Raw genomic sequence first — 20496 nt, 5'->3', positions numbered from 1 at the left:
ATAGATAAGTATGATTTGAACCATGCCAATGCAATTCGACTAATGCCAACATATTTTTCGAGTCTATTTAAAAGAATGTTGTGGTCGATAGTATCAAATGCAGCACTAAGATCCAGTAACACTAATAGATAGATACAATCACGATCGGATGATAAGAGCAAATCCTTTGTAACTCTAATGAGAGCAGTCTCAGTACTATGATAAGGTCTAAATCCTGACTGGAAATCCTTGCAGATACTATTTCTTTCTAAAAAGGAACATAGTTGTGAGTATACTTCCTTTTCTATTCTTGACAGAAAAGGGAGACTCGAGATTGGTCTGTTTTAATAAGAGGTTTAATAACCACCAGCTTATAGGTTTTATAAGTACATATCCTAATGACAAAGATAAATTAATGATATTAAGAAGAGGATCTATGACTTCTGGAAGACTTAGTCGGTATAGGGTCTAACATACATGTTGATTTTGATGATTTAACAAATGTAGACAACTCTTCCTCTCCTTTAGCACAGAATGAAATATCTTTACTGTCACCTATGATTAATTTAATGCATTCTTGCTGAATAAAAGTATTAATTTAAAATAAAACAAAAAATCTTTTTGTTACTTTTAAACAATAGTGTATATACTGTATAGTCGAAAATAATTAATGAGGTCTATTTCATCCTGGATGACTTCACATGACAATATGTAGCAGGCTGCATTAGATTGTGCTTATTCTGTGAGTTTACTCGACTTGATTAACTTGACTTGCATGTATGGTGCTATTAATATAGAACATTCATCACCTTTAATAGCGTGAGGAGAGACCCATGGACAGATAGCAGCAGAAGCAGGATGGGCCTGGAAAAGGTAATCTGCTGGGACACAAATCATTTTCAGTGAGGGGCAAGCAGAATTTAAAGTGACAGTTCACCCAAAAATGTAATTCTAAACCTGTATGACTTTCCTTCTTCTGTGAAACACAAAACAACATATTTTGAAGAATGTCCATTTTTGTTTTGACCCCACTGACTTTCATTATAATGACAAAAACCATGTGTGGTGGTGAACCGGTCTACTGTTTGGAATGACAGGTCGGAGAGGTCAGGGCTTGTGCTGGAGGGATGTGGCGACTGCTGGGCGTCTGTCACTGTTCATGATAAGCCTGGTGGATGGGTCTGGCGGACTGCAGAGGTACAGGAGATTAGACATAATACAGAGAGCCGAACAGAGACAAGAAAGTGTGTAGGTAGAAGTTGGCTTCTTACACTGGTCAGAGATAAATTCAGCTGTTGGTGTTTCTGATCCCGGATCAGTCGAATGCAGACTTGAACAGAGAAGTGGTGTTGAAAGATGATGTCTTTCCTTTCCCTCCAGAAATAATCCCTGTGTGAATGAAAATGAATGATGAGCAGTAGGATGAGTATCAGCAGAGCTCTCCCACACACCGCTCCGAGACATTCTGTCCTGGACAATTATTTCTCAGTCCATTCCCTACGTCTCCACACCATTGACTGCGGGGCGACTGTGCTGGACATGCTTTACCTCTGACACCATGGTGGACGCAGTGGGAGGCTCAATAAAGTGAGTCATTGCTACATTCAAAACACACGATGAGGAATGGGAGATTTAGAGGTAATAACTTGACTTGCCTCTGGCCCCCAGACTTATCCTTCTGTGTGTTTCTCTAGCTATGGAACTTTTGGACCTGTGGACCTGTATAAATTAAATAAACACACTTGTCATAGATATACATGTATCACAGGACAATTCTGCCATTTTGTTGTCATGAACAAATGCCATTTCCATCACATCTGAAATCACCATTCATTATGTAGTGTAAATTATAGTAATGGAAACAATTTTGGGAAAATAATGGCAGGCTTCTTTGTTTTGTATAAGCTATTTTCATTACTAGCATTTTATGTGCCCTTAATACAAATTAATTTTTTTTTTTTTTTTTGTGTGTGTGTGCATAATTTGACAAATTAATTGGAAATGTCACACTTTTCTTTACACATGTAAACATGTTTCTCTAATTAGAACAGAACAGAACATCGCTGAGGTAAAATTTCATAATTAAAAAGTCACAATTTGGGGAAAAAAATAAATCTCACAATAAATGTTGAAATCAAGTCAAGTCACCTTTATTTATATAGTGCTTTTTAAAGCAGCTTTACAGTGATAACATTAGAATCATGCAACATAGTTTGATTTGGGTGTACAGCAGCTCTAGAAGAAAATAGTGTTATTGTCCAGCTTAAGTAAATTCAGACTTCAGAGTCCCCAACACCTGCGATGAGACGACTAAACGCCTGTGAAAGACGACTCGACGCCTGTGAAGAGACGACTCAATGCCGGCGATATGTTATGCCCTAAATTAATACATGATTAACTAACTGTATTTTTCTATGTACATTTCTGAAATGCACTTTCTGTAAAGCTGCTTTGAAACAATATGTATTGTGAAAAGCGCTATACAAATAAATTTTAATTGAATTGAATACGTCATCAATGATGGATTTTCATATATTTATGTCTAGGGCTCAGTACAAAAAATTGAAATCAGTAAAAGTTATTGATCTTATTGTGATGAATAATCCAGGTATATGTTTTTTTTTTTTTTGACCTTGTGATTTTTTATTAAAATATGTGACAGACTCTGGTGACGTATGCCGAACTTCTCCAAACATTTCGTCCCCATAAACCCCACTCCTTTTGTACAATTTGACTTCATCCAATCGACAACAGATGGATAGAAGTGCCGCCCTACATTATTTTCTTTTTCAATAATCCATTTCACTTGGATGTCCATCAAAAAGTGAAAGAAAAGATATGTTGCTGCATCAACTAACATCACAATTTTAAGAAAAATCAATGCCCCTGCCTGTATATTACTTTTATTATAACCTTTATTTTCCCAGGAAAAGAAGCACGCTGAGATTAAGAATCTCTTTTACAAGAGCGTCCTGGCCAAGACTGACAGACACAGCTCGTGTGAGTTTAACAGATAACATCCATCAATACATACACATATACACACACACACACAAGCAAATCAAATCAAATTTCAATATCAATACATAACTAGTTAAAAGATTTACAGCCTGATGTTTCTTTCTCTAAATCGTTTAAAACTACTTTGAAAATGTCCAATGAAACCAGCTCCCTAAGTTTCAATGTACTTTGCAAATTATTCCAGGCAGAGGGAGCAGCAAATTTAAATGCCTTTTTCCCCAATTCAGTACGTACCACTGGAACAGACAGTAAGAATAATTCCTGGGACCGTAGGCTATAGCTATAAACATACTTTTGACAGATGTAGGTATAAAGATATGAAGGAAGTAGACCCAGGATAGATTCATAAATAAAAACATGCCAGTGTTTTTGTCTTCGGATGGACAAAGCAGACCATCCAACCCGAGCATACAACACACAATGACGAGTGAGGGTTTTAAGATTTGTTATGAACCCCAGTGCACCATGATAAACAGTGTCTAAAGCATGTAAACACTGTGAAGATGCATGCATATATATAACATCACCATAGTCCAGTAGACATTAAAGTGGCTGCAACAAGCCTCTTTTTTGCCTCAAAGGAAACTTATTCAATGAATAATGGGCATAAAACATTGATTTGAGTTTAAATATTATTATTTTTTAATAAAAATTCTATTATGTGAGAAGAAAGAGACTACGAGATACTAGCACAATGTAGGTGACTGTCTGCCAGGAACAATGATCAAATACAGTTTAGAGGTCATTATGCGAAAATATTTGATCATGGAATGTTGCGACTGACCAATCGAAATGAAGTATTTCTGAGAGCTGAGCAATAAACTTCTCCATATTAAATGAAAAGACCGAACACAGAGGCCTGCGACAGGCGCCAGAGCTATTGATGACTGTCTATATTGCAAACACACTTGATTGAGCTGACAGGGGCACACAAACACTAAATGACTAATGGGAGAAAGATAAACAATGTTAGGAAAGACAGACAAGGTAAAGAGATAGAGAAAATGACAGGCCCCCAGCAGACCTGATAAAAAGGTGTGGATGACTTCATTTCTCGGCACTAGGTCCACAAGGCGTACGAGCAGACAGGGGTCAGGGGAGGGCAGTGGCCTTCAAGGCTTTTCTATCCCTACCCGTTTTAATGGCTGGGAATCTGCCCTGCTGACCCTTCTCGTGTAGCGCTGCAGGGGAGGGTGTCTGATCCCCACCTTTGACCCCTCAGCTGGTCTTCTCTTCTCTTTTCCTCAGTCAGTTCTGCGCAAATCACACCACATCATAGGAATCAGATTACAAGCAGGAAAAACATCAAGAGCAGAGTATGACGTGTTTTACCAACAAACCACTCTTTGAATCGGCTACATTCATGGACGGTCACAGATTTATAGCAGTTCAGCAGGGGAACGTCTTTGGGATCCTAAAATCCTCCCTACTGCAGACTCCTATAAAATAACAGATGACATAAAGATGGTCGCCTTTAAATTACAGTATAGTGCTGCAAAATAGAGGCGAGCTGTGCGGATGTCAGAGTCATCACTCGGTTTGTGGCGTCAAATTTTTTCTGAAGCTCACTTTCAGCTGACAGCTTCATCTTTAATCACCTCTGCATCTGGAGAGCCAAATGACTGAAGGAAAAGCCTGGCGATATTTACTGGCAGGTCTCGGAGAACATAATCATATATCTACAGCTTTGAACGATTGCTAAGCATTATAGTATGTCTGCCCCATGAAATCATGACCGAGTGTGCACTACACAAACATGTGTGATACACAGGCCAATTTTCTAATAAGGCAGCAGGGAGGCTGTGTGTGTGTGTGTGTGTGTGTGTGTGTGTGTGTGTGTGTGTGTGTGTGTGTGTGGACGTAGCGGTAGGCTACATGGCTGTTTCTCTTATCTTCAACCCTTTAAATTTTTCAAAGGTGTGTTTTTGTTTCAGCTAAGCACTTTCATCAGGTTTTGTTTTCTTAGTTGGCATTCATTTAACATGGATCCACAGGCTTGTTCCACAGACGGCGTGGAACAATTACCCCTTCTGTTCTCTGTCCGTGCTGCGCTTTACAGAAAAAACAACAACAACGGCCTCAGGCGATATGAGTTTAGGTATATGTTGCATGCTTACCTACTTAACCGATAAACACTACATCAAAGCAATGGTTGCTGAGAGACAGTAAACTATTATCATCAAGCTTTGAGCCCCCTGAGACCTTTATATGCCATAGCCATTTTCATTCATGTCATTCTCATGATTCCATGTGCTGATGTGGTAGATCCCCTTTAGACAAACTCCCAACCCATTTAAACATATCTTCAGACTAAGTTGTTCTTGGACTGATATTATTAGAAAGCCGTCTCCCACAGACTCACTGTATAATTAAATGCATATGATAGTAAATGTCATATTGTATATAAATTCACCGTCCCTTTGAATTCATTTTTTAAGGATGCCTTGGGGTCAGTACAGTTCATTAAGGTGATTTTTAAATATTTCTTTGTATTTTTTTTTTAAATCTATCAAAATAATCCGATGAAACATAATCTAGGAATATATACACTGCTGTTCAAAAGTTTGGGATTGGTAAGATTTTTAAAAGAAGTCTCTTATGCTCACCATGGCTGCATTTATTTGATTAAAAAAACAGTAATATTGTGAAAATACTTTTTTTCTATTTGAATATATTATAAAATGTAATTTATTCCTGTGATCAAAGCTGAATTTTCAGTATTATTACTCCAGTCTTCAGTGTCACATGATCCTTCGGAAATCATAATTCGCTGATCAAGAAACATTTATTTTTATCTTCAGTGATGAAAACAGTTGTTTGGATTTTTTTTATCAGGATTCTTTGGTGAATCTATGATCTCATAACTCGATTTGTCTCACAGTTATCAAAATATCAAAATGGTATAAATCATATTCCAGATGTTAAATTATTTACGTCTGTGAACATGCTAAATTACACAGCCATAAACTTGTTTATATCTTGGTAGTATTTAAACCAAGTATTTTATTGCCAGACCAGCTCGCCAGGCCCACTTAACCCCAACATCTGTAATGATGAAGCACTCTGTTAAGGACCTTAAAGGCCAGGCATGGATTTAGTTAAACCTCTATTTAGAGCTGGACATCCCAAAACTATTAAATAACCATGACGCTGATGTCTAGCACATCTCTATCCTGATCTTTACTACACATATCGGTTCTTCATAGGTGTCATTGGGTGCTGTCAGAAGACACAGTGTCTCAACCAACTATCTCACACTCTAAAAATAATACAAGTCGTAATGTCAGCTATAGTCTTGGCAGTGCTGTCTAAAGGGAGAAGCCCGAGCGTAGATGTAAGGAGGGTGGAAAGACAGTAACGGGAGAAATGAGCGAGAGAGGTTCAAATTTAAAAGGCAGACACCTCAGACAGATTGATGCGTGTTGCGAGCACAGAAGTCTTTCCATGCTATTCTATTTCACCGATTAAATGTGAGGGGTCTGACGGAGCATGAAGCCAGTGCCCTCACCAGAGAACCAAAGAATCCAAGGGAAAGTCTCTCTTTTGGATCTTCACGCCACCAGACTTCAAACACAGGCCACACAGGCCAGGACATCACAGGAAAAATAAACACACACAGTCAGAGACACAGGACAGGAAGGGGGAGCGGGACATTTGGAGAGGAAAATAAGACAAACAGTCAAATAATCCTGATGATAAGGTGAAGAATTAGGGGGAAAAGCGAAGTGTCTGTTGAAACGTTTACTGGAAAGCTGGAATTTTATGGGAGACAAATGTCTAGCAAGTTAATTTGACACAAATTAGGTCTGCTAAGACAAATGCTGAGCAGATACTCTCTAAAGTAGTAGACCATCTGGTACAGTCAGGAGTACAAATTTGCTCTGCATACAAACACTTAACCACAACTTAAACTCCCGGTGACTGGAATGAGGCAAAATTAAGCATCATACTCCCTGATGTCTGAGACAGCAGACTATAGAGGTAATAAAATATGTCCTTAAAGAAATAGTTCACTAAAAAATGACATTTCTCATCATTTACTCACCCTCAATTGATTCCAAACCTGTATGATGAAATACAGCAGCTAAAATACAATAGAAATATTGCCTTGGCAACTAACTGAAATAAAATTAAGTTAAAGTATTAAAAATGACAAAATAACACACACAAAAGAAAAATGTAATTAAAAAAATTAAAGCTAAAATAAATATTTAAAAAATAACAATTATTAAATACAAAATAATGACAAAAACACATAACAAAATGACTAAATCTGAAAATAAAATGAAAACTGAAAATTTAAAAATAAAAGCTTTTTTTAACAATAGATATAGAGTAATAGCATATAAATAACAATAAAATAATGTTGTAATAGTTTAATAATATTGACAGTTTCATTTTTGGGTGAATTGTCTCTTTAAGAGCAGCTTAATTGAAAATCCTGTCATTGTGCCTGAAAGTCCATTAGAGAAATATTTATCCACCAACTATGAAAAACCAATTCAGCCATTATTGATTTCCCCAGAGCACTGACCACCACAAGCAATCACATGGCTCTGTATTTCTGGGCTTTGGAAACAAAACAAGCCGTTCCCTCGATTCTCTTTGGATTACAACTCCCAGAGTGACCATGCAGGCCTGTTTGTTTTTAAATCCCTTCCGTGGTGAAACCAGGGCCACATGGTCACCAATTGCAGCACATGGAGGTTCGGAGAGGGTTAATCAACTCCAATCGTTCTTTAGCTCAGCTTGATTGATTAATTAGTGCTAGAAAAATGATCTAAATTCCACAACCCATTAGCCGAAATAAAAACAAGTCACTGCCGAAATGCTATTTAAAATGCCAACAGGTTGAATGGAAACTGACAGGGCTAATAACGCATCACGGGTCAAGGGCAGGCAGCCCATCATTTATGCAGTTGGTGTAATAGAGACTCTTGATTTCTCAAGGCATAAGCCTCATACGGTCCCAGGGCAGCTGTTTCTGTAGAACTGCAAAGCTTGGCTGAGCACTGACCTTCCTCTAGCTACTGACCCACCAGGCACGCTAGTTCCCAATGAGCCCAAAGAGCATCACCACAGGATGAACCTTGGATAAAAACAAAAGCTAGTTTGTCTCCGTCATCGCATGCACATGAGTCTAAAGATTCTGAATTCACATACAAGATTCCTTATAATGGCCCCATTGTGCATTTGAAGAGAGCTGCGATGAGAGAGAGTGACAGAGAGATGAGGAGGGTACTGTGAGAAGGGGAATGTACCAAGTGCCATTTAGGAACAGCTGCCATTCCGGAGTGAAGTGTTTATAGTTTAGATAACTGGGAGTCAGGGAGATGCCTCGCAGGGGGGCTTCGTGTGGTCCAGAGATGAGTATTTAGCCAAGAATACTTCAAAATCCCACAGGCCTCAGAGAGCCACTGGTGTTGGCTTTCACCGCAAGCAGAAAAAAGCATCGCAAACATCACACAGAGTTCTCTGAAGATGTATATATTCCAGTTTGACGCAATCAGAACATGTAAAATTCAACACAGATTTTATTTACATCCTAACATTTTTACACATATTAAAAATTCAAGTACATTATTTGAAGCATCAGAGGCATATTTTATTTAAATATCTTTTTGCAACTTAAGAGCTCTTTTTTAAAACCTCTCCCCCCACTTATATGTTTTTTTTTTTTTTATAACTCAAATGATCAAAATCAACAGTGCACTTTGCAATCATGAATTCCTTGCCAAATTGACATTATTTACAGACGTGCAAAAACGATACAACCCAGAAAGCAATGAGTAAATTTTTCTTCAGATTTTGGAGAGTCACAGTGCCATAGTAAACAAGGACGTAAACCATGATATCTGGAATTACATCTCACAACACACTCATTTTCCCATGAAGAGCACCTGATCTTGGCAAATGCAGCAGCAGGAGATGGCGGGGATGAGGGGACAGAGAGACAGACGGAGGGAGGGAGGGATGTGTTGTCTGTTTCCATGACGGCGTACTTTAAAACCTCAGGCATGAGCTCTCAAAACCTCTGCAGTTAAGAGACACAAGGTAAACATACAGCGTGTGAGACTGGACATATGGCAAATATACACACACAATTACGTCACATTTCCACATATGCCAGTAATTACATATACATGTACACAAAGACGTGTAAAACACACAGCACACACACATACACAAACATAAACAGTACAGAGAACCTATTCATTTCATTCATATTCAGTCATATACAGCTGGAGTCTGTGTCAATTTGCACAAAATATGCTATTGTTGTTACTCTTCTATTCTTTAAAGCTATCCCTCACCTTTTTTGCTGCATTTTGTCCTAAAACAAGAGAAAGTATTAAGAACATTAGACTTGGAAAAAGTAAATAAAAAAACTAAAAGGTGAAAATGTTTTTTTTCAAGATAACATTTAACTTTTGATCGACAGATTTCTTTGATTAATTCTTTGCTCATCAGCCACACTGTAAATAATTGACACACTGACAAATAATTGGGTTTGGGAGATGGGATGTGGGATGCTGAGTTCAAAACTGTGTTTTCCAAAAAGAAAAATAATTTAGGAAATTGTTTCTCTTTGCATTTTACGTATAATCAGTGTTGGGCGTAATGCATTACCAAGTAATTAATTACTGCAATTTAATTACTTTTCCCTTGAAAAAGTAAAGTATGGGATTACTCAAAAATGTTCTGTTATTTAATCACGGTTACTGCAGAAATATCAATTGCTCACTAAAAACCCCTCACACTTTCAAGTCATTTCAAGTTTGAATGTGACATAATTGAATTAAATACTGTATAGACTATAGAACAAGTCTATATATATATAAAAGTGGATTTAACATCAAAGTTCAACGTCTAATATTAAAATGTATGTTTTTAATGTAACCTTCTCCCTTCACATACTTAGTTCAAGATTAGTTTATGCAGTTTTAAATTATTTATTTGATCGAATTTAAAGAGCAGGCCCTTGTATTGTTCTAGTAATTAGTAATAAGTCATGCATTACTTTTTAGTGAGAGTAATTAAAACAGTAATCGAATTACTTTGTTGAAGATGTAATTAGTAGCTAGTAATTCATTACTATTTAGAGTAACCCAACACTGCGTATAATAAATAAATATTTTCAATAATATGTTATTGATATAAAATAAGATTTTTTTGTTAGCTCCAAATGTGACCATATTGTTCAAATAGGAACATAAGTTGCAGTTTGCAGTTAAATTTTGCAACAAACATTTCAAATGTGGGAAGCACAATATAATTCAAAGGGATTTATGAACAACAAATGACTTACTTGTAAGATACTGAAGCACATAACAAAGAATTACTACCATGAAAATTATGAATCCAATGACTTTGATATACCACATTGTAGAGTCAGGTTCTGTGATAAAAAAAAAAGAAAGAAAGTAAATTGAAGAGTTCTGAAAATCAACCATAATGGTACATTATGCCTGCCACCTAGTGGTTATTTGTAATATTTAAAGGATATTTAGGTACTTTCCAATTGTGTGAATAATTTTGTGTTTGTGTTGCATCTGATTCACCTGTAACTATGAGGTTAAAGCTCTTGTGGATGGGAGTGAGCAAGGACTTATGGGAAACTCTGCATGTGTACTTATATCCAGAGTCCTCCATGCTAGGCTGGAGAAGGAAGAAGGCTGAGAGCGAGTATGTGCCATCTTGATGAAGTCGATGACTTGAGTATAGAACATTCTTCAGGAACAAAGGCGTAGGGCTGCCCCTGAACGGTTCACGGTACCACTCAATGTTTACGTCCAAAGGATAGTACCCATCTGCATTGCATATTAGCTTCTGGTCCGTACCAAGTGCAATAGACACGGTGGAGCCCACATTCAGAGACACACGGGGTTGTTCTGCGGAGTTTGAAAGGGAAAAAAATAAACATTAAAGTGATAGTTCTCCTAAAAATTTTTTATTCCCCCTTATGTCGTTCCAAACCTGTATAACTTTCTTCTGTGGAACTCAAAAGAAGACATTTTTAACTGTTTTTGTTCATGCACTTTTTAACAAAGTCCATTGACTTTCACTGTATGGAGAAAATAATCACTGAAACATTTGTCAAAATATCTTCTTTTGTGTTCCACAAAGGGTTTGGAACGACATGAGGGTGACAGAATTTTTGGGTGGAATACCTTGTGTGATCCCAATGCTTAAATATTTGAAACACTTGTGATAATTGAAACATGCATTTTTCTGTAAAGCTGCTTTGAGACAAAATGTATTGTAAAAAGCTCTATACAAATAAATGTGAATTAAATTTAAATTTAATCTCACCACTTAGGCTAAGGGGAATATCATGGCTGCCATAGAGAGGAGGAACCATCACGGAGCAGATATATGTGCCCTCACTTCGTTTTTTAGTGGGTAGAAGTTTTAAGGAGGCATTTCCAGCGGCAATGGCCTTGACAGCCACTCCACTACCTTCACTCTTCCCTGTGCGGCTGGAATAGCTAAAGAGTTTGCTGCGCTCCCCGTGTCGCTGCAGTCTCCACTCCACTGTTGCATTAGGCAGTTTATGATCCACTGCAAACTGACAGTGCAGGTTTGGCTCCTTCAAGAATCCCACCTCCACGGAGGGAGTCCGGGTCAAAACAACCATCGCAGCTGGAAAACACATATGGAAGAGAGGATGAAACATTAAAATGTGGAAGAGGAAAAAGTAAAAGAAGAATCCCTTGATTGCAGTGGCATGCAGTGGTGTTTTGAAATGAGGAGGCAAAGTCATCACTGTTTTTTATGATTTAAAAAAAAAGAAAAGAAAAGTAAAGTAAATTCATGTTCAGTTACACTTAACACATTTTTGACTTTCTCATCTAATTCTTTTAGGAGGCACTGCCTCTAGATCTCTTGCCTCCTTGTTTGATTGGTACCTGAGGTTGTCAGGAGATCCCTATCATTAACTGTTATCCATTGTAGATAGTCCACCTGTCCACCTGCAGAAGCCGTAGGTGTGTGTCTGAGGAAGGTGGTGATGACGAACAAGCCTTGTGTATGGCGTATCGTACAGGTGAACCAGACGTCACGATTTTGCGCTCCTGTAATAGGCCAGCGCATTACAATCCCTCCAGTGCTGTATCTACGAATCTCACAGTGTAGTGTATCCTCATCTCCCTCCAAATAACGCCTCATATCCACTTTTGAGCCTTCATGAGACACAACAAATGAACACAGTTTATTATTTAAAGAGCAAAGGAAATCATAAGGTTACAACTTCTAATGACTTTCGCTTACCTGTGACGAGGAAGGTAATAGTAGGATGTAAAGGGCTGTCACCGACATTACCAAACTGAAGCACAGCCTCTCTGTGGATATACTTGGTTTCTGTGTGGCCCTCTTCATTTATATGAACTTCCTCGTCCACAAACTGACAAGGAAGCCATTGAAAATCATGAACCGACTTTGTCCCATTTACACCTGTCAAAACAAACAAATCAGTAAATACAGAGAATAATAACAGGATAAACTTAATTGTAAATGAAATGTGAGGCTAAACAAAACTGAAAATAATAATAGGCCCTAACAAGTAAAGCACAGTTCCCAATATAAACAACCCTGCTAAATAAAAGTGACTTTAAACTCCTCTAATAGTTATTTCCTTCAAAATAGTATCGATATAGTACATAATACTTCTGTTAAATTCGATCATTTTATATTTATAATACAACTTTTGACATAATATAACATTATACGAGCAAAGGAAGCAAAGGAAAATATGTCGGTGACTCTACAGCAATATAATCCTTATTTATTTGTACATACATTTATAATTAGGCCTACCTAAGCATAAAAGAGCTAGAGTAAGACCAAAAGTCCAAAACATAATGTCAATCCTCGTCCTCAGGACAACCATCCGTGTTTCCTAAAACCGCCATGCATTGCAAACACGTATACTTTCTCTTTCGTTTCGTTTCAAACTGATTCGACTGGTTGTGTTTCGTTCAGTCACAATTCGTTCGTTCACTTCCACGCACTGACTTATATTTTAGTTGATAATGATATTTGTAGCAAACTGAATGAACTTTGACAAATTGTGTAAAAATGACACATTTCAGTAAGCATAATAAAAATGTGTGTCGGTCACTCATGATGAATGATAACAACATGCAGAGAGAGTGTCACTGAATAAGTAAGTGAACGAATCTTTTTGGTGAACTAATTCAAAAGATTCGAATCAAACTGTTGTTACCTCATTGTCCGCGTGAAAGCGCTAGAGAAACGCAGCAAGCAGAACAAGAGCTGGCGCTCCCCTCTTTCTCTCTCCATCCGTTTACGTTGACGCGGAAGCACACTGTTCATTTGAAAACTACTAAGAAATCAAACGTGTTGAGCAGATGATTCAAAACTAATGTTATCTCAGATTTCCAGAGATAAACATTTGAAAACTGCCGTGATAATTTTCTCAGCGTGGGGATTCAATGGATATGAGTTAACTGTTACTTAATTTGGCGACGTTTCTTTGAAAGCCTTGCAGTTATGGAGCAAGGTAATAAATAATCTATTAACTTAAAAGTTATTAGAATAATGCGCGTTCCCTTTTTCTTTCCCGCATTTAGTTTTATGTTGAGATTATACGGTTACTTAATGCCATCATTTAATTCATGCTCGACGTTATCTGCGGTTATTAAGTTTACATTCTTCTATTCTTATAAATTAGCATGACGTTCATCTGATCTACACTAGTACAGGATGACATGATGTAGCAATTTGTATCATATTTTGGTCGTGGACTAATTAGAAAGTGTCCCATCTGATCTATATTCACACAAACAAAATGACAGAAGAATTCTGAAAGCATCCTATTCATGCATTGTAGCAGCGCATTGTATGACATCCACTTAGTGCAAGAGACAAAACTCATTCTAATTATAAAATAAATGGGATGAAAGTAAACATACAATATTAGACAATTCAGATCATTTATCATGCCTGATAGAAGCATTACCTGATACACCTCCTCTTTTTCAGAGTCATGGCTGAGCTGTGAGAAGACAGCTGTGCTACAGGGAGGATTCTTATTGGCCAATCAAATATGCCAACCTGAGCCACTGTCGTCTCTGAGGAAAGAGGACTGGGATCGGATTGGATCTCCGATTGTTAAAGCTGTCAAAGAGATATGCGAACATTCGCTCAGAGACTCTAAAGACAGACTCCATTGGAAAAAGAAGATTCTCTGTATTGTGTGGAGCAAGATCCTAGAGGTGAATAACAAAGAGGACATCGATATCAGATGGAAGGAAGACCCATTGTTTGCCGTACAGAACAGCCTTCCAGACATTAATCACATTGTGCTGTTTGAGCTGGTAAAGTCGATGAGCTTTCCTACCATTTATGTGGAGCTGCTGTTGTGCTTTCAACCAGCTGAACGGTGCAAAGAGCTCAAGCTGTTGGTTGATCATGTGACAAGCAGCAGCACAGAGGCAGATGTGAAGCTACTGTTGGAGGTGTGGTGGAAACTACTGAAGGGCAAGAGAGGATGTCTTGATGCCTTAGACCGTCTCTTTACGGCTCAGTGTTCACGCTCAATGACGTCCACGACTGAGCCATCACCACTGGCATCAAAAAGATTCAAACCTGACCCAGAATCCACATCTACATGTATGGTGTACATACTATTTGAGGGACTGAGGAAAATAAAAGAGCATTTGACTTCCTCTGAGTTGTGTAATTTTGCCCTGTCAAATTGCATGGACGCTCTGTACACCAACTACCTTTTAAGCAATGCTGCTGATCTCTCCATTGAAGTTCAACTCCAGGACATCTCTCGCATAGTGAGCTTTAAAAAGAGAGATGAAGTGAATGATGGTTTTGATTTGATTGAGGTCATACGTGAGGCTCGCAGAGACCTCGCTGCCGCTCTCACTCCTGCTGAGACCAAGCCGTGTGGAATGACATTCATCCAGGCCATGCAGGTCACACTTGAGAGTATATGCTCCTGGGAGGTTATGGGGCTTCTGAAGATGCCCAGCAATGACCCAAGTGTCACGGCGATCCGTCTGAAAGATAGCCTGGGCAGAGTTCTGACGTCTTTGGAGCAGCCACTTGCTAAAGATCTGGTTGGAAATGGGCAGACTTTGAATAATTTGAGAGTAACTTTGACAGGCTTACTGGAATCTTTATCATTCACTGTTCCTGAATGTTCTGCAGCAGAAGTAGCAAATATTTCTATGACCATCTTGGACCATCATCTTGAGGGGTTTGAAGGCCTTCCTGGACTGTTTGCCTCCAAACTAAGTCAAAATGTCAGTGAGGCGGAGTGGATTCAGTGCCTAGAGAGAAATGCATGTGTGTTTCAAACCAAAGATCTTTTGATGACGTTGATCTCCACCCTTACAGCTAAATGTCAAAGTGACGCTGATGTTCAGCCCTGCAGAAAGCTCAAGGATATCATTGTAGACCTATTTTCCCACTTGTCCTTACCTGACAAAAATGCAATACTTTCAGAATTGCTCCTCATCTCCAGAAAAGGTCTTCATGGATTTCTTCCCAGTTCGGTAACTATAGGCTTCTCTGAGGAGCTCAATATGGCCTTCAACAGCATCATTCAGAGTGGTGCAAATAGCAACCTTGATGCAGCAGTCTCTGCAGTCGCCCGAGTGGCTTTCCAGAACCCCGAAGCCACTTTGCGGCGATGCTGCCACATGGCTGTTGTCAACCTGGGAGCTCACACTCTGATAGCCGAGATTCTCCTGCAGCTCTCAGGTCTTGTGTCTTCACCAGGAGTTCACAACTACAACCTGCTGTGTAGATGCCTGCAGGACACAGTGTGGAGCAAGCTGTCCTCACTTCAAGAAGAGAACCAGTTTCTACAATTCTTGACTGAGATGATGAAGTGCAACATAACTGGATGCATGGGAGAAATGCGGAGTTTCCTTCCTCCGGAAAAAGCCTTGCATGTGTTTGTCCAGCCGTACCTTCTCCCAGTATCTCCCAGCTCAAGCAAATTAGAGTTTTGTCTCCGACTTCTTCAGTGCACACTAAGCCAGGAGACCTTGAGTGATTCAACACATTGGATAATGAGCTGCTCTCCATTCCCGCTTTTATATTGTCTAGCTCAGCTCTTGAATGAGTGCAATAGGTGCTGGGACCAGCCGGTAGAAGGTGAGACACCAATCTCCATGGAGTCCAAAGACCTGCTATTGTCTGTACTGCACACACTGGGGATAATTGTTGGGAAGGAAGTGGCCCAAGCACCTGATGTTTGGTCCAGAGCTCTTTCTTGGCTCTACAGCAAAGTGGAGGAACTGGACTGGACCATGCGGTTTTACCTGAAGGATGTGTGGGGAAAACATTTCAAGTATGAAGTTCCAAGTTCTCTGTTGTCAGTTTGTGATCTTCCTGAGCAGGAGTGGTCCGGTCTGGACTTGCCTCAGTATGGACAAGGTACTGGACTTGTAGCATTTTTAGAATGCTGCGCTCTTTCAGACTGTGTTCATGAGACAATGCTGGAATCTCTCTCCCTAAACCTGCTGAAACCAGATGACCTTAACATGTTCAGTAAGGGCCTGTTAGTAGCTGCGTGTCAGTTGCTCCCGTGGTGCACATCTGGAGAATGGGAAAGACTTCTGAAAGTGTTACAAGAACTTTTACAGTCAAGCAAACTTTATGTGCCATACTCTTTAGAATACGTTGATTTCCTTCCGTTACTTGACCTACGTTCGTTTGCCAGAGAGATGCGCCTATCGGTGTTTCTTCTGCGTGTCTTCCAGTTGCTTTGCAGTTCCAGCTGTTCTGATTGGCTGCCACCTCAAGGCTGGGTGCATACAGGACGGCTTTACGCCAATGCAATGAGGGGCATTATCAGCTCAGTCACAGAGAAGATTCCCCTGCAGTCCACCGCTGCATCCCCCAAATCCTCCGGAGCTTGCAGTCAGGAAGTTCTGTTTGTGATGACTCAGCTTTACTGTCATGTGCTCCATGTGCAGGTGATGATACCTGGCCAGCCAGAGGTGCTGTTCCTGTGTGCACTGGAGATTCTGACCCACTATGAGGCTGTGCTCTCAGCATATCCCGACAGCTGCACTGCCCTGCAGGGACGCGATACGCGTCACTTCTTCACTACAATCGCAGACAATTTGCAGTGTGCAGATATGAAGGCTGTTCTACACCAGAAGATAGCTCAGTTATGAGATCACATCAGGAACTCAATGCAATATGACTGCTATACCACAAGTTAAATTTTTGTTCTTGTTGGTTTGTCACAAAAGAAAGTTAAATAAATAATTGTGCATAGCATTTGTTGTGTTCAACACTTCTTTTCAATTATATATTTGCTATGATTTTGCAATAAGGTTGTTTGCTCACATGAGCTAAAGCATTAATACCTAATGAACTATGAACTAATAATGTAAAATTCTTATAGCATTTATTAATGTAGGTTAACGTTAATTTGTAATATACTACTGTTAATTTATGTTAGTTCAAAATACATTAATATTAAATTATACAGCTTTTTAAAAATGCATTAATATGTAGAGATGAACATTGAACTAGATTAATAAATGCTGTGAGAAGTTGCATCCATTATATTTCTGAACTGTACATATTGGCCTAGTTTCACAGACAGGGCTTAGATTAAGCCAGGATTAGGCCTTAGTTCAATTAGGGCATTTAAGTAGCTTTTTTATAAATATACCTTAGAAAAAAACATTACTGGTGTGCATCTTGAGACAAAACAATGGCACTGACATATATTAAGATATAAGTTGCTTTTAGCTAAAACATCTTAAACATGCATTTTATTCTGGGACTAAGCTTAATCCTTGTCTATAAAAACAGGGGTGGAAGTTTTATTTTTTAACTTTAATTGGCTGTAGGGCAGGATTTCTGCACTGGTTTGTGCTGGTTTTAAGCTCAGTGGGTAAAGTATTCTTAAAATGCACTCTAAAAATCGGAATAATTCCTAATAAATAATTATTCACGGAATCACGGTATTTTGAAGTTGCCGCGATAACAATATTGTACATGTTCATTATCGTGATATAGGCCTGCCCTGTCGTATTACCGAATACAGGCACATGTCTAATGATAATGGTTCTCTGGAGTAACAAGCATCGCATTAACTACAATAATAACAACAAGGCAATCTGTCCCAAATAAAATGTTTTATTCCAAGTGAAAATTTCAACAATGTAAACTCATGAGGATCATCTTTTTAAAGTCAAAGTCAGGAACTACAAGTCTCATGGTCTTTTCATAAATCTGCAAAACAGGTGATTATAGTAGCTAAAAATTATAATTACACTCATGTGTAGCGAGTATAACATAGGGTTTCAGGACAGACCACTTAATGTCTCACTCACTTCCCATAGTTTTTTGGCCACAGCATCATCTTGAGCCTTGGCTTTCACTTTCTGCACAGCACAGTTGGAGAAATACCTGCCACTCAGGGCTTCAATGCCCTCCTGCACGGCACAGTGTAGAGTTGTCTGGGCACCAGCCTCTACATCCTTAAAGAACAGAGCTGCGATGCCTTTCAAAAGCCTCCTAGACATTTTATTCAAATTGCGGGCCAAATCTGAGTTTATAGCACCTGGAGAAAAAAATGTGTTGGTATGAATGGTTAGCCTTTCCATAATATAAAACACTGCAAGTCAAAAGTGTGTTCACAACTTGACTAAAATGTTGCTTGTGATGCAAAAAAAACTTTTGAATCTCAAGGTTTCTGCTTAGATTCTTGAAATTAGTAGTGTAGAGTAAACTAATATCAATTGTGCCTACATATGAAATTCTTGATAGAGCTAAAATACCAGTATGATGTTGGAGAGAGACAGACCTGGGTGGAGGCTGTAACAGGTCACGTGGGTTCCTTGCAGCCTCTTGGCGAGCTCATGTGTGAAGAGCACATTGCACAGTTTGCTGTGGGAATATATCCTGAAGACATTCCAGAAAGACTCACCTACTCCAAACTCCTTGTGGGTGCGAAGAGTGTCAAAGTCAAGGTTACCATGATTATGTAAATATGAAGATACGGTGACAATGCGGCTTGGCGCGCACTCTTTCAATCTGTCCAGCAGCAGGTTAGTCAGGAGGAAGTGACCAAGGTGATTGACGCCAAACATAAGACCAAAACCATCTTCAGTAATGCCCTGCATATAAACTCCTAAAAATACAGATATCATGCATTACGTATAGACTTACGTATGATTTTGATTAAATATTCCTTACAAAACCAGCACCGGTGGAATCAGATGGAATAAACTGAATCCACGCTGAATATTCTGTTTTTTTTCTTATTAATGTATTGAATACGTATTAATACTTTCTACCTATAAAGGTTTGGGGGTAGTAAGATTAAGGAAGGGTAGGAATTAAAACTTATATTAAATATAGAAACCAGCTATTTTAAATTGTAATAATATTTCAGCATATTACTGTTTCTGCTGTATTTTTCTATATCAAATAAATGCAAGGTGAGATTAAGAGACAATTTCAAAAGCATTAAAACCTAACCAAACGCTTGAATGCTAGTGTATTTAATGATTAAAATAGCCTATTGAATTAATATTTTATAGTTTATGATATGTTTGCGAATGAAACAAAACTCAACCTGCATTGTTGATAAGAATATCCAGTCTTCTCTCGGTCTTGAGAAAAGTTTCTGTAAAGGAGCGCACTGATTTCAAACTGGCCAAATCCAGCTGCATGTACACCACATTTTTACTCCCACTCTCCTGTGTTGAAACAAAAACAGTGTATACGTTATGTATAACTATAATATCATACATTTAGTAACTTAGGACAATGTTCTCACTCTTTGCACAACAGCAGCAGCAGCTTGGCCGCGTGTTTGGTTCCGACAGGCCAGAATGACTCTCGCGCCTCTCCGCGCTAAATCCACCGCGGTGACTCTACCGATGCCCGTGTTACTACCTGCACACACCGTCACAAAGTTGAGTTCCCATGAAGTGCTTTAAACGACTGACGAAAAGATTGACTTGACACATTCTTAAAAAGGAAATAATAATAAAATTAAATTACGCGTTTTACCTGTAACGATGACCGTCTTGCCGTGCAGTTTTTCCTTGCTTTTGCATCGCGCTCCATTTACATATGTACGAAATATCATCAGCACCCCAATCACAACACCCACGATCAGCAATATTTCGGGCATTTTCAGCGAGAAATAGTCTGCAACATATACGGAAGTAACAATCCACAATATCCATACAGCTATTCTGGGGTTGACATAGCCTGTAAAACCTGTTGCACTGACTAACCGGATGAGTTGGGTAGTTGATTTGTTGTATAATAAAGGTTTTTGTTTTGATTTTGTTTTACTTAGGCACTCGATAAATGGTATTTATGTAATAGTGGACATTCTTTTAATTCAGGGTCAGGGCAGGACGTGCGGTACCGTTTATATGGGACCTACTTTTATGAAACAATATGCTGTATATTTGTAAATATAAAGTTTTAAAGCCCTATATACAGTATTTTGAATTTGGGAAAATTTTGATT

At 38.7% G+C, this 20496-nt stretch overlaps 4 protein-coding genes and 1 long non-coding RNA gene across 5 annotated transcripts in view; 2 read left to right on the top strand and 3 right to left on the bottom strand.

Moving 5' to 3' along the window:
* exo5 (exonuclease 5) overlaps positions 1-1116 on the top strand; it is a 274495-nt gene extending 273379 nt beyond the window's left edge. Inside the window, exon 8 of the mRNA XM_056263451.1 lies at positions 1105-1116. The gene's annotated coding sequence lies outside the window, so the exon portion shown is untranslated. The remainder of the gene's footprint in view (positions 1-1104) is intronic.
* On the bottom strand, positions 800-1690 carry LOC130096786 (uncharacterized). The gene is made up of 3 exons (XR_008808224.1): positions 1251-1690; positions 1054-1168; positions 800-857 (listed from the first exon to the last, which is right to left on the bottom strand). It is a non-coding gene; the product is annotated as an uncharacterized LOC130096786 (long non-coding RNA).
* Positions 1691-8516: 6826 nt separating this feature from the next.
* On the bottom strand, positions 8517-12908 carry dhrs13b.2 (dehydrogenase/reductase (SDR family) member 13b.2). The gene is made up of 8 exons (XM_056263444.1): positions 12817-12908; positions 12271-12453; positions 11910-12182; positions 11314-11643; positions 10563-10892; positions 10310-10399; positions 9315-9334; positions 8517-9034 (listed from the first exon to the last, which is right to left on the bottom strand). Exons 1-8 carry the CDS (start codon positions 12887-12889, stop codon positions 9026-9028), a joined length of 1308 nt encoding a protein of 435 aa, XP_056119419.1. The 5' UTR covers positions 12890-12908; the 3' UTR covers positions 8517-9025.
* A 399-nt stretch (positions 12909-13307) lies between these two features.
* Positions 13308-17271, top strand: gemin4 (gem (nuclear organelle) associated protein 4). The gene is made up of 2 exons (XM_056263438.1): positions 13308-13522; positions 14005-17271. The coding sequence occupies exons 1-2, from the start codon at positions 13513-13515 to the stop codon at positions 17163-17165; spliced, it is 3171 nt and encodes a 1056-aa protein (XP_056119413.1). The 5' UTR covers positions 13308-13512; the 3' UTR covers positions 17166-17271.
* An 854-nt stretch (positions 17272-18125) lies between these two features.
* On the bottom strand, positions 18126-20246 carry dhrs13b.1 (dehydrogenase/reductase (SDR family) member 13b.1). Its single transcript, XM_056263446.1, has 5 exons — positions 20026-20246; positions 19790-19908; positions 19586-19709; positions 18812-19138; positions 18126-18568 (listed from the first exon to the last, which is right to left on the bottom strand). The coding sequence occupies exons 1-5, from the start codon at positions 20147-20149 to the stop codon at positions 18309-18311; spliced, it is 954 nt and encodes a 317-aa protein (XP_056119421.1). The 5' UTR covers positions 20150-20246; the 3' UTR covers positions 18126-18308.
* Positions 20247-20496: the final 250 nt, after the last annotated feature.

This window comes from Rhinichthys klamathensis, unplaced genomic scaffold (assembly GCF_029890125.1).
Source record: "Rhinichthys klamathensis goyatoka isolate OS25496 unplaced genomic scaffold, OSU_Roscu_1.1 h1tg000206l_1, whole genome shotgun sequence".
In the NCBI taxonomy this organism is placed as follows: domain Eukaryota; kingdom Metazoa; phylum Chordata; class Actinopteri; order Cypriniformes; family Leuciscidae; genus Rhinichthys; species Rhinichthys klamathensis.
The sequence above is the reverse complement of the archived record's forward strand: the minus strand, read 5'-3'. Positions and strand labels throughout refer to the sequence as shown.